Consider the following 13,095-nt stretch of genomic DNA (forward strand, 5'->3'; position numbering starts at 1 on the left):
GACCGTCTAAAGCAGCTAATAATCATCAGGATTGCTGAGGCAGTAGGAGATCTATGAGATTTATCAGGCCGGCCATTGTGGCCGAGCGGTTCTAGGCGCTTCAGTCCGGAACCGCGCTGCTGCTACGGTCGCAGGTTCGAATCCTGCCTCGGGCATGGATGTGTGCGATGTCCTTAGGTTTAAGTAGTACTAAGTGTAGGGGACTGATGACCTTAGATGTTAAGTCCCATAGTGCTCAGAGCCATTTGAACCATTTGAAGACTTATCAGCGTAAAATAGGGCTATTAAATACCAAGCTTCGTCTAAAGAGTCTAATTGCCTAAAAAAGTGTGCTTAACTTTGGGATCCGTGAGCAGTATAAGTCCTTTGCAGTGGAACTGACTCTTGTACCTTCGTAGAGCTTCTGTTGGACAGTATTTGTTTTTCCTACAAAAAACAGAAGTTACACGAGGCCATTTTAAGCTCACTCCCCTTTCCTGGAATTGTCGTTTCGGAATCTGAAGCAGACCTTCGGTCACATTTGACACACTGTGCCGTTCGTCCCGGTTTCTAGCCCGCACGAGATGATGCACTGGGCATGCATTAGAATAGGGAGAGAATCAAGCTCGTCCGTATCCTTCAGATTCATATTTTCTACGGTTTCCCTGAATTATTCCAGGTGAACGCTAGGAAGATTCGTCACGTAAGTCCGCGTCCGCTATCCGTGTGCAACTTAGCCAGCGCTTTTGCCTCTAATGGTCTCGCTATCTAGGGGACGGGGAATTCTCATCACACCAAGCTTCCTCTTAGTCATTTCCGGGTCGTTTTCCTTTCTCAGAAGCTGGTGGACCAACTCCCGATTTTCGATACGGACACAGGAGTATTGATTGCAAGATAACACTACTCGCCATGTGCTACAGATTTATAGGAATGATGGGCAGCTAAGTTAAACAAGGTTCTGAAGCTTCGTTCTGTCGTTTATTGCCGGCCGGAGTGGCCGAGCGGTTCTAGGCGCAACGCTCTGGAACCGCGCGACCGCTACGGTCGCCGGCTCGAATCCTGCCTCGGGCATGGATGTGTGTGATGTCCTTAGGTTAGTTAGGTTTAAGTAGTTCTAAGTTCTAGGTGACAGATGACATCAGAAGTTACGTCCCATAGTGCTCAGAGCCATTTGAACCATTTTGTCGTTTATTGCCATCGGGTCTTCATGCTGGCGCGTCCACACGAGTCTCAAAAATAGGCCATGTTTCCCACGTTGGTTCCGTCACTTTTCGCAACATTTTTGCGACTGCGTTCGTTGTTTGTTTCTTTTTTCGCGCTGGGGTCAAAAAAGTCTAGCATTGAACCGGCTGCTGTGCTATATCCAGTAAGGAAGATAACTTAATACAACTCAGCGCTATAAAAAGAAGGGAGCAACGGTGCCGTCGTTGGTGGTGAAAACATGGTATAAAAACGTGATAGGAATGTCCTGCTGAGCGAGATGAACATGGAAGAAGAAGGTGCTTTCAGTACCTTCACTACGATGCCATCATATTATCTTAAAAATTGGTTGCACCAGTTATATCAAATAACGACAAGCCGGCCGCTGTGGCCGAGCGGATCTAGGCGCTTCAGTCCGGAACCGCGCTGCTGCTACGGTCGCAGGTTTGAATCCTGCCTCGGGCATGGATGTTTATGATGTCCTTAGGTTAGTTAGGTTTAAGTAGTTCTAAGTCTAGGAGACTGATGACCTCAGATGTCCCACAGTGCTTAGAGCCGTTTGAACCATTTGAAATAACGACACAAAATTCAGGAAACCGTTTCCGATGACCCATAGACAATATTAGTCTTCATTTCGATAACAGATGAATAGCCGCTCCAGTTTCTAGAAAGTTCTTTGATTTACTCCACGACCGACTTTGAACTATTGAATCCTTTTCAAATGGAATCTGAAACTGACAAAGCAACTGCAACCAAAGGTTGTACGTAATCAGACGAAAATACACTCCTGGAAATGGAAAAAAGAACACATTGACACCAGTGTGTCAGACCCACCATACTTGCTCCGGACACTGCGAGAGGGCTGTACAAGCAATGATCACACGCACGGCACAGCGGACACACCAGGAACCGCGGTGTTGGCCGTCGAATGGCGCTAGCTGCGCAGCATTTGTGCACCGCCGCCGTCAGTGTCAGCCAGTTTGCCGTGGCATACGGAGCTCCATCGCAGTCTTTAACACTGGTAGCATGCCGCGACAGCGTGGACGTGAACCGTATGTGCAGTTGACGGACTTTGAGCGAGGGCGTATAGTGGGCATGCGGGAGGCCGGGTGGACGTACCGCCGAATTGCTCAACACGTGGGCGTGAGGTCTCCACAGTACATCGATGTTGTCGCCAGTGGTCGGCGGAAGGTGCACGTGCCCGTCGACCTGGGACCGGACCGCAGCGACGCACGGATGCACGCCAAGACCGTAGGATCCTACGCAGTGCCGTAGGGGACCGCACCGCCACTTCCCAGCAAATTAGGGACACTGTTGCTCCTGGGGTATCGGCGAGGACCATTCGCAACCGTCTCCATGAAGCTGGGCTACGGCCCCGCACACCGTTAGGCCGTCTTCCGCTCACGCCCCAACATCGTGCAGCCCGCCTCCAGTGGTGTCGCGACAGGCGTGAATGGAGGGACGAATGGAGACGTGTCGTCTTCAGCGACGAGAGTCGCTTCTGCCTTGGTGCCAATGATGGTCGTATGCGTGTTTGGCGCCGTGCAGGTGAGCGCCACAATCAGGACTGCATACGACCGAGGCACACAGGGCCAACACCCGGCATCATGGTGTGGGGAGCGATCTCCTACACTGGCCGTACACCACTGGTGATCGTCGAGGGGACACTGAATAGTGCACGGTACATCCAAACCGTCATCGAACCCATCGTTCTACCATTCCTAGACCGGCAAGGGAACTTGCTGTTCCAATAGGACAATGCACGTCCGCATGTATCCCGTGCCACCCAACGTGCTCTAGAAGGTGTAAGTCAACTACCCTGGCCAGCAAGATCTCCGGATCTGTCCCCCATTGAGCATGTTTGAGACTGGATGAAGCGTCGTCTCACGCGGTCTGCACGTCCAGCACGAACGCTGGTCCAACTGAGGCGCCAGGTGGAAATGGCATGGCAAGCCGTTCCACAGAACTACATCCAGCATCTCTACGATCGTCTCCATGGGAGAATAGCAGCCTGCATTGCTGCGAAAGGTGGATATACACTGTACTAGTGCCGACATTGTGCATGCTCTGTTGCCTGAGTCTATGTGCCTGTGGTTCTGTCAGAGTGATCATGTGATGTATCTGACCCCAGGAATGTGTCAATAAAGTTTCCCCTTCCTGGGACAATGAATTCACGGTGTTCTTATTTCAATTTCCAGGAGTGTATATCGGACTTCTTCAAGCCTCAAACGTCTACGATGTACATGTGCAAACTGAAACAATGAATGAAAACTTGCCCCAAGGCCAGAATTCAATTCCGAGTCTCCTGCTCACGAAGCAGATGCGCTAGCTTCTACGCCATCCTGGCACAGTGGCTTTGCACAATTACACGGACTATCGTAGCCCGCCTTCCCCTCGAACCAAACTCTCTTTCACGCTTCAGAAGGCTTGGAGACCCAGGCTCGAATCCCTGCCTTGGTACAAATTTTCATTCATCACTGTAGTCTGTATATATACATGATAGTTGTAAATACTGATGTAATGAACATTTAAATAATTTGTGTAACAGGAATGTAGAAGTTACAACATAAAAAATACTTTACGTTTACACGTGTAAGTATAACTACAAATAGAAGACAAAAGGGAAACAAAAACAAATCTGAAATTGTGCTGTTGTGATGCAAAGTCCAATGATTAAGAGAGTAAAAATCGTGAAAATTTAACATTGATGTACCCTCCAAAATTGTAAGACAAATGGCCGGCCGGAGTGGCCAAGCGTTTCTAGGTGCTACAGCTTGGAACCGCGCGACCACTACGGTCGCAGGTTGGAATCCTGCCTCGGACATGGATGTGTGTGATGTCCTTAGGTTAGTTAGGTTTTAGTAGTTCTACGTTCTAGGGGACTGATGACCTCAGAAGTTGAGTCCCATAGTGCTCAGAGCCATTTGAACCATTTTTTGTAAGACAAATGGGAGTGTCATGGTTCCAAAATTTGAAGATTTTCATAAAATAAAAATGTACAGTATAAATTAAAAGCACTGGCATTCTTCAGCATTAAAATGAATTATATTTTGATATGATGGAAATTTTAAACTAAATTTTTTTACAGATGAATAGCTAAACTTAAGTAGGAGACGTAGCAAGTTATGTAACATGTTACCTATTGGATGGAAATGAATGAAAATGCGGGAACATGTTGCCTGAGGTCTACCAGTCAAAGATGGACATCACATTGTGTGAGGTCAGCTTGCCTATAGCGCCGAATGGGGCTGACCCCCCAAAATGAGGAGGTGAAGGAACGGGAAAGGTATGTGTCAATCAGTAACAAATAGCGAAGCTCTGTGGTGATGTTCTTCATTACAACCTATCCGGGAGACAAGATTTGGATGATTTTACATGGAGAAGAATCATTAGGAAAATGGGAGAAGGGTGAAGTGTGACGTTCTCTTTCTCGAGAAGCGCGGTTGAGAACTGCTAGATGGGCGTTGGTGCACGTTGATGTGCTGCAATATATCACGTGCTAAATGGATTTAAGTCGGGAGAAGGGGCAGGCCAGGAGTCTGGTATTAGTCGCAACGTTGTTTCACTGGCAACGAGCGTCCTTTCATCTGCACTAACATGGCTCCGGAAAATAGTTTTTGTTCTGGTAACTTGTTATTAACGTTAGCAATAGCTGCGAACAGAGTTGGGAAAAAGTTGAGGATGCTCAGTGTGGAACAGGACATAATGGATCTTATATCCTCAGGTGACAGTCTTATTTGTACCGATGTTACGGGCATGGGCATTCTGTACAGCATAGCGAACCCAAATTTGTTCGTATAGACTAAACATCAAGAAGGAGAAATTGAATTAAGAACCATGGCGCGTCATAACCTGCAGTTAAATTAGGCGGTCTTCTAATCGAATAGCTCTTGTCCGCAGCTCGTGGTCGTGCGGTAGCGTTCTCGCTTCCCACGCCCGGGTTCCCGGGTTCGATTCCCGGCGGGGTCAGGGATTTTCTCTGCCTCGTGATGACTGGGTGTTGTGTGATGTCCGTAGGTTAGTTAGGTTTAAGTAGTTCTAAGTTCTATGGAACTGATGACCATAGTGCTCAGAGCCATTTGAATCATTTAATCGAATAGCTTACGGAGCTCAAATGCTTAGAATAGTCTGCGCAACAATAGTCTCAGAACAAGCCTATTATAGGATAGATCGAACAACGACCATATACGAGTACATCTCGTTAAAAGCTTTGTGCGTCAGGTGAAACATGAATGTATTAGTAAAACGTAGATCATGGATCTCCTTCGTGCTATTTTAACTTGGAAAACATGGACGCCTCTTGGGCCAGAAAAAACTTATATCACAGATAGACACTTCCATCACCTTGTGAAAGATGTTTAATATAGCATACTGTGGTTACATCACAATCAAAGTCAGATTCAGAAACATTGCACTGTCGAAGAGCAGCGACGAAAATGTCGACAACAATGATTAGTAATGTGTGGATGATAGCCAGGATCACAAGGAAAATGAGGTTGTCGTACGGGATGTCTGTAGCCACTGGAATACAGTGTAAACCCTAACTCAACAACCAAAATATCAGAGGTTGTTCCTTAATACCTTCTCAGTAGTTTGGTGTAAGGCACCGATGCTCTCCAGTGCCTCGTTACAATGTAATGGTATTTCGTTTGATTTCTTATTCTCATATACATGGTGATCACCAGTTCATGTTACACCCTTACCTCAAATTGATACATTTATCAGTCTCCATCATCCTTGAAAGTTTTTAACGTCCTCACGAAATTACCCTGTGTATACATACATTTACATGCTTCGGCGCCTATGAGTTTGACGCTGTGTAGCGTCGTTGGATGACGTTTTTGCACATGGGTCCCTATATAAAACTTGGTCTGCTAACTCCCTCTTAAAACCTCTATAACTGTGTAACATGAATTGTGGAACACCCTGTATATTTCTTATCTATATTCGCTGGAAATATTTGCTGAACAGTACACATGTCAACGGTATATGATGCGAGTTGTGTTGGTAAAGAAACTTGTTCCATTCAGTCACTTTGTTTGCTGAAGACATCTGACACACATACACACTTCAGTCTTCTGCTTGAAGTTTCTTTCGATACTGCTCGGCTCTATCTCGGATTTGTTTTTTCTGCTGTGTTAGTTGTAGGTTAACAGTGATGCACAGAAGTATGAATAAATTTGATGATAGTGAGTTGACCAATAAGTACATCGTATATGGGTTAACTGGCAGAACAGACTGAATAGAGTGTGGTAAAAAATATACTCCCATTATCTGAGGATTGTTAAATTCCTCAGTGGTTTGTGTTGTACAATCTGGTGATTACATATTATAGGCTTTTTCACTATTTTGAAAGTGATTATACAGAAACGAAGGAAATTAGTTTAACAAATTGAGCCTTTAAGTCATAATAACTTTCTTAATCTGCAACGAGCCAAAGGGGACGACGAGTCCCTTGTACCAAAATAATCGGAAAATATCCCTGAATAATATCCGAAATTTATCGGAATTTGGATTCGGCACGTATACGGCGGCGTTCTATGAACAAGCTCAGCCTCACTTCCACTCATAAATATCGAGGAAAAATCAGATTGCCCGCATCTCGTGGTCGTGTGGTAGCGTTCTCGCTTCCCACGCCCGGATTCCCGGGTTCGATTCCCGGCGGGGTCAGGGATTTTCTCTGCCTCGTGATGGCTGGGTGTTGTGTGATGTCCTTAGGTTAGTTAGGTTTAAGTAGTTCTAAGTTCTAGGGGACTGATGACCATAGATGTTAAGTCCCATAGTGCTCAGAGCCATTTGAACCATTTGAAAAATCAGATTTGTGTCTGCTTCGCGGGTAACTTTCGGTGCTAGCATATTTAGGACATTCCTCTTAGGATTGTGATGCGAAAACTTGACAATCTAGTAAGTGGGTATCTCTGCCCGTTAGAAATTTATTCAAGAAACTAGCACGACGTGGAGTACCTAGAGTATATCACTGCAGTTCCCAGACTGCAGTCTGATTGTGTAGTTACTGGACGCTGTAGGCATTTGTATCCACATGTGAACAGATACTCCGCAGCCCACCGTATGGTCCATGGTGGAGGATACATTGCACCACTACTAGTCATTAGTATTCCTGTTCCATTCGCATAGGACTGTTGTTCAAATGGCTCAAATGGCTCTGAGCACTATGGGACTTAACTTTTGAGGTCATCAGTCCCTTAGAACTTAGAACTACTTAAACCTAACTAACCTAAGGACATCACACACATCCATGCCCGAGGCAGGATTCGAATCTGCGACCGTTGCGGTAGCGAGGTTCCAGACTGTAGCGTCTACTACAACCGCTCGGCCACTCCGGCCGGCCATAGGACTGTTGTTCTAATACTGCCACCACATACCTTTCATTGTAACCTGTAGAGGCCGCTTGTCATACAGAGGATGGCATGAGCGAAATCCATCTGAGTCACAGGATGGGAAGCCGATTCATTTAATGTGTGTCCATATGAGAGCATCGCTCGCCATTGACGATGTTCTGTATGCCACCTGCGATGGAATACATCACAGCCGCTGTACGGTGAACTTTGTATCCATATCATTGTGGCATGTGTCACAAAACGTCATTAAATGAACGATATAGCACCGCAGCTCATGGTAGCTCTTAGGATAAAATATTAGTTATTCTCTTAAAAAAGGGTAGAGCGGTTGACACTACAACGCTGATTTAAGTCTTTGTAATGAAGAGGATGTACCAGGCGGATGTATTTAATAAGCGCGGTAACATGGGCAGACGTGGACGTATCACAGAATGACTGAAAGGAGGGCTCGTGAGCCGGCCGCTGTGGCCGAGTGGTTCTAGGCGCTTCAGTCCGGAGCCGTGCTGCTGCTACGGTGGCAGGTTCGAATCCTGACTCGGGCATGGATGTGCGTGTGATGTCCTTAGGTTAGTTAGGTTTAAGTAGTTCTAAGTTCTAGGGGACTGATGACCTCAGATGTTAAGTCCCATAATGCTTAGAGCCATTTGAACCATTTGATGGATCGTGACAATGACCACACCGAGAATGAAGTTGCTCGATTGGTTGGTTTATGAGCGCGCATACTGTCCGGCGAGTGTACAAGGAATGGTGTACCACACATAGCCATGTGACACAGCGTAAGGGACAATAGTCGTAGAGAGAGCTTAACTGACAGGGATCAGAACGATTCTTACCACTTCTCAATGACACAGTGAATCGAGGTGTATCTCAACAAGTTCCCTAGCGAACATTGCGAAAGAAACTGAATGCAATAGACTTTTGGAGTAGAATACCTCGCGAAAGGTCATTGCTCACTGCGGCACATAATCTAAAGCAGCACTTCTTCAAGGGCAAAACCAACACTGGAACTGGACAGCAGCTGCTGGAGGCATGTAGTTTGGTTCCCGACTATTGATTGTGCCTCTTTTCAAACTACGTATGCAAGGCGTCATTTAGACTGTCAGTGGACGAAACATTTAACATGCAGTGTGTGGATAGTGTGATACAGGCTAGAGGTGGTACTGCGATATTTTGGGGGCTTTTATCGTACCGTGACTTGGACGCCTCATTTATGTTACGGTGACAATGAACCAGGATGTTCATTTCAACATTTGTGTGGCCAAATGTTACTCTTTCTTCTACACCTTCACGATCAGTACGGAGTGGGCGCTCCTGTCTCCCATGATAACAACCGCAGTGTTCGCAGTGCTGAACGCATATATTCCTGGTTTGACGAAGATTCACGACGCCTATAGCATCTCGACACTCCCTTGAAACCACTCGATATTAATTTGAATTGCTCTGACGCGCAACAATCCACATCCCCGCAATTATAATAATAAATGACCGTCTTCAGCTACATAGGGCGTACTTGAAGAAACTTGTGGACCTTTTTCCTCGCCGAGTTGAGGTCATTATCAAGACTGGAGGCGGTGTTACAACATATTAGCGTGATGGCCCCTGGGGATGAGTAATATTTTACCCAGTACACTTATCACTGCAATAGCCTATCGTGTTGTCCAGGTCTGTAGTGCGCCCGCGGCGTTGCGTGAGATTACCCCTGAGGGCGATGTGTCGGGGAGTGCCCGGAGCTACTGCTTTGGCGTAGGGAGAGCGGGCAGCGATCGGCCCTCATTTAACGGAGCGCTCGGCAGCCGGCAGCCAGTGCGTCTCCAGAGCTCGCAGTGCAACCATGGCCAGACGAGGAGCATCACTGGCCTACTGCGCGTGCGCACTCGCCTTCTTCGCAGCGTTCGCCACCACTGCAAGTGCCCGTGAGTACACTGTCATCGCCTAGTTCACGGTGGCGTGGCCCTCACATTCAGCTCGGAACTATGCCGCTGTTGATTGATGTCCATTGTGGTTGATCTGCTATACGTAAACAGATTCGTGAAGCTGCAACTAGATATTAACAAAACTTAGATAAGAACACAGGAACAGTTATGAAATTGTACGTTTGACGTTGTAGTGTCCGAGGAGTAGAAATGTAAACCAATTCGTATGTAGATACACCTACGATTACACCATATACTATGTTTTAAATTTACACATCACAGCAAATTGACTGTGAGGACTGGAGCTTTCGAATAGTTTCATTTAGTGTCGTGAAACTTATCTTACTATTTACAGTGCTAATGTTTTTCAGTCTTATGTTACCGCCTCTGTACCTATCCAAAATGTATTTAATTATTGTTTCTCACTGTTCTGGAAAACTGTACGTAAAGAAACATAAACGTTAAGCTTCGAAGGGTGTTTAGTTGGACCTGATGGACGCCAGCACCATCTGTTGGTCCAAAGTACAGCTCACACACAACGAACTTCATGTTTTAATAAAATTGTTTTCAGTTTTTCACTCTTCAGGTAATCTAGTTGCGGAGGAAAAATCAATGTAGAAAAACATTTCAAATGCAGCTGGGTCATAATTTTATTGTGTAGCTACAGTAATAGTTCAAGTCAAACGTTCTTATATCTTATAGACATTACCACATTTATATTTTGTAACGACCAACCTTATAAAAATAAGCTTAATATGGTGCAGAGCAGAAGTGGAAAATGAAAATAATTAGGCACTGCAGTTGTGACTGGTTTTATCGAGTTATCGACCAAATTTGCTAGGAGAGTGAACATGTTACATTAACCGTAGTACGGTAAGTTCCTTACTCAGTATCGTGTGTAATGAACACCGAAAAGCCGCACATGTCATAGTACGAGTATAGCGATTTCGGGCAGCTCGTCTTAACCGTAACTAACACTACTTCGTACCTGTGCCCTAGCAGATGACAGGGAGATATTTGTTACACCTACTTCGACTCTGCAGGCTGTGAACAGTACAGTGTTCTTCCAGTTTACGCCGTTTGTGGTTGTGTATTATTTGGTTACCTACACTAGAATATTTTGAGATCTGAAGATGGCAGCAGCCGAAACCGGTAATTGTGAGCTGTACAACGCATGTGATCAAGCGGGACCTTTACAAATAAAGTGCCACAACATGATCGCGGACTCATTTACAGTCTTTGTCTTCAATTGATAAATGTGTAATAGAAAACATAGTGCAAAATGTCTGTGTGTATTCATTTAGAATGCTACTAACGAGCCACGAAATGGATGAAACATCAGAAAAAAATTACAGTAAGGAAGTTTCCCGTATGAGAAAAAATGTTACCTGTAAGATTAGTTTGCAGTAATCCTCTGAATTACTTACGTCTTTAGCCAGTAGGAGGATCCTTCCACTCTGATCAATGGTAGTAGACGAACCTGCGTGGAGTATTGTAATTGTGTGGCAGTTAGGGACCAATGCGATGTAGATAAAGATTCATTCTGCATAGCAGACGCAGAAAACGGAGCCATTGATCCAAGTTGCACGTCTTGCCTCCAGTCTGTTTGAGTGAGGGCTGTCTGGCTGGTTAACGACCGTAGGAAGTCTCGGGGAATCCTTTACTTTTGCGCTTTTAGAACGCTGCTACTGAAGTAAAACTGACGTCAGCTAAAAGATGAATTTGACAGATCAACCACTATGCATAAATAATTTCAAAGCCGTTCCGCAAATGATGCCAAATCAAAACCCTCTGTGGGAAAATTACGAATTCATAATCTTAAAATACAGAAATTAGTTCTCGTTATTAGCGGAAGAGTCGGTGACAGCATCTCATTAAACGTTGTTTGTTATCAAAATCGTTTCTATTTGTTGTGAATAGCGCAAATAATGTCGAAACGATGTTAGTATTACTATCAAAACTTTTTATATGCACATAACTGGCGCGGAAGTATCAACAATGATCGTTCTGTGAAACACCCAGACGGATCCTTAAGAGTTTTTAGTGCGACCTATTCACTCTATTTGCTAGCTTTTTATGTTTTCCATCTAAAATTTCATATGATAGCCCTTGACAGTTCAGAAACGCGTGCAAAGTGTTAGGTGCTATGAGGCATAATGTGTAACTACGTCAAATAACCAAAGATCGACAATTAAAGCTGCAAGGTCAGAGCCCTGCTTGTGACCTTTAAATGAATCCGTGAGATTTCCCCTCTGCTTTTCAGAACTGTAACGTGACCGCCACACAGTATGTGTAAGAAGTCTTCAGTAATATTTACTTTTTGTTTGGCAGCGGATTCGCAATTGGCGCATTACTATTTCCTTCAACAAGGGAACCTCCCCATTGCACTCCCCTCAGATTTAGTGGTAAGGTGAGCCATTGAATAGCCAGTCAATAACTGAACACAGATCAAGCACGAAAGAAGGTGTACTGAACTGTGGAAAAAATAAGTAAAACAGAAGCAGTGAATGGTCCAAAATCAATACGTGCAACATCGAGCAACTGCGCTTGCCCGTGGCGTCGTGGTTATCTGGTCACAGTGTTTGACTGCGAAGGGATTATATCCGGGTCCAATTCCTCCTGCCTTATTTTTTTCACAAAATTATGAACTGTTCGCCCGGTCATTGACATGTCTGTTTCCTGTGTTCAGATTTGTGTCTGTGTCGTCGTGTAACGTTCGTTTGCAACAGCGACATCTAACGAAGGGACCTCCAGACGTACTTACCTCTTATTTGTTCCATACAAGTACTGCGTGTAGTCCGCAGTTCGTGGTCGTGCGGTAGCGTTCTTGCTTCCCACGCCCGGGTTCCCGGGTTCGATTCCCGGCGAGGGTCAGGGATTTTCTCTGCCTCGTGATGACTGGGTGTTGTGTGATGTCCTTAGGTTAGTTCGGTTTAAGTAGTTCTAAGTTCTAGGGGACTGATGACCATAGATGTTAAGTCTCATAGTGCTCAGAGCCATTTTACTGCGTGTAATGCCTACTGCGTTCCGTTTTGGAAGTTTTGACTCTTGAATTCCTTCATTGTAACACGGTTCATACCCGTTTGTTTGTTGTTTTGATTTCTGCGAGATTTCTATGCGGCATCTCGCCTGCTCTCGCTATTCATCAAATTTACTTGCGACGCTAATGTATTCTTACCACAAAACTCATATTCTATAACTAATGTTTGCATGACAGCTGCTAGAAAAAAAGAAGAAGAACAGACACGTCAATGGCCGGACGGACAGTTAGTAAATTTGTGGAAAAAAAGCACGAGGGAGATTTGAACACGTGTCTCCCGCTTCGCAGTCCGAAACAGTGACAACACAAGTCGATTTGCAAGAAGTTCGATGTTGCACATCTTGAGCTTGACCGTTCACTGCTTCTACTTTGCTTCTTTTTTCGCACTTCAGTACAGCCTTCCAATGGCCCATTTTACCACTAAATCTGAGGTGGTGCGACGGGGAGTTTCCCTTGTGCGTACCTTTGTCTTCGCACACTTCCATTGAAGTGAAAGAAGCCAGTTTTTAGAAAGGTATGTAATTTCAGTGTGTTAACACTAATAATTAAAACAGCAAGTACTAATAAAGCACGGTGCAGTGTTCTGGGACAGAAGACTTCTTCA

General features: G+C 45.1%; 1 protein-coding gene across 1 annotated transcript in view; it reads left to right on the top strand.

Moving 5' to 3' along the window:
* The first annotated feature begins 9,363 nt into the window (after positions 1 to 9,363).
* LOC126472311 (serine protease easter-like) overlaps positions 9,364 to 13,095 on the top strand; it is a 78,667-nt gene continuing 74,935 nt past the window's right edge. The window contains exon 1 of the mRNA XM_050099927.1: positions 9,364 to 9,451. Coding sequence (XP_049955884.1) covers positions 9,370 to 9,451 — 82 coding nt within the window. The 5' untranslated portion in view covers positions 9,364 to 9,369. The remainder of the gene's footprint in view (positions 9,452 to 13,095) is intronic.

This window comes from Schistocerca serialis, chromosome 1 (assembly GCF_023864345.2).
Source record: "Schistocerca serialis cubense isolate TAMUIC-IGC-003099 chromosome 1, iqSchSeri2.2, whole genome shotgun sequence".
Classification (NCBI taxonomy): Eukaryota; Metazoa; Arthropoda; class Insecta; order Orthoptera; family Acrididae; genus Schistocerca; species Schistocerca serialis.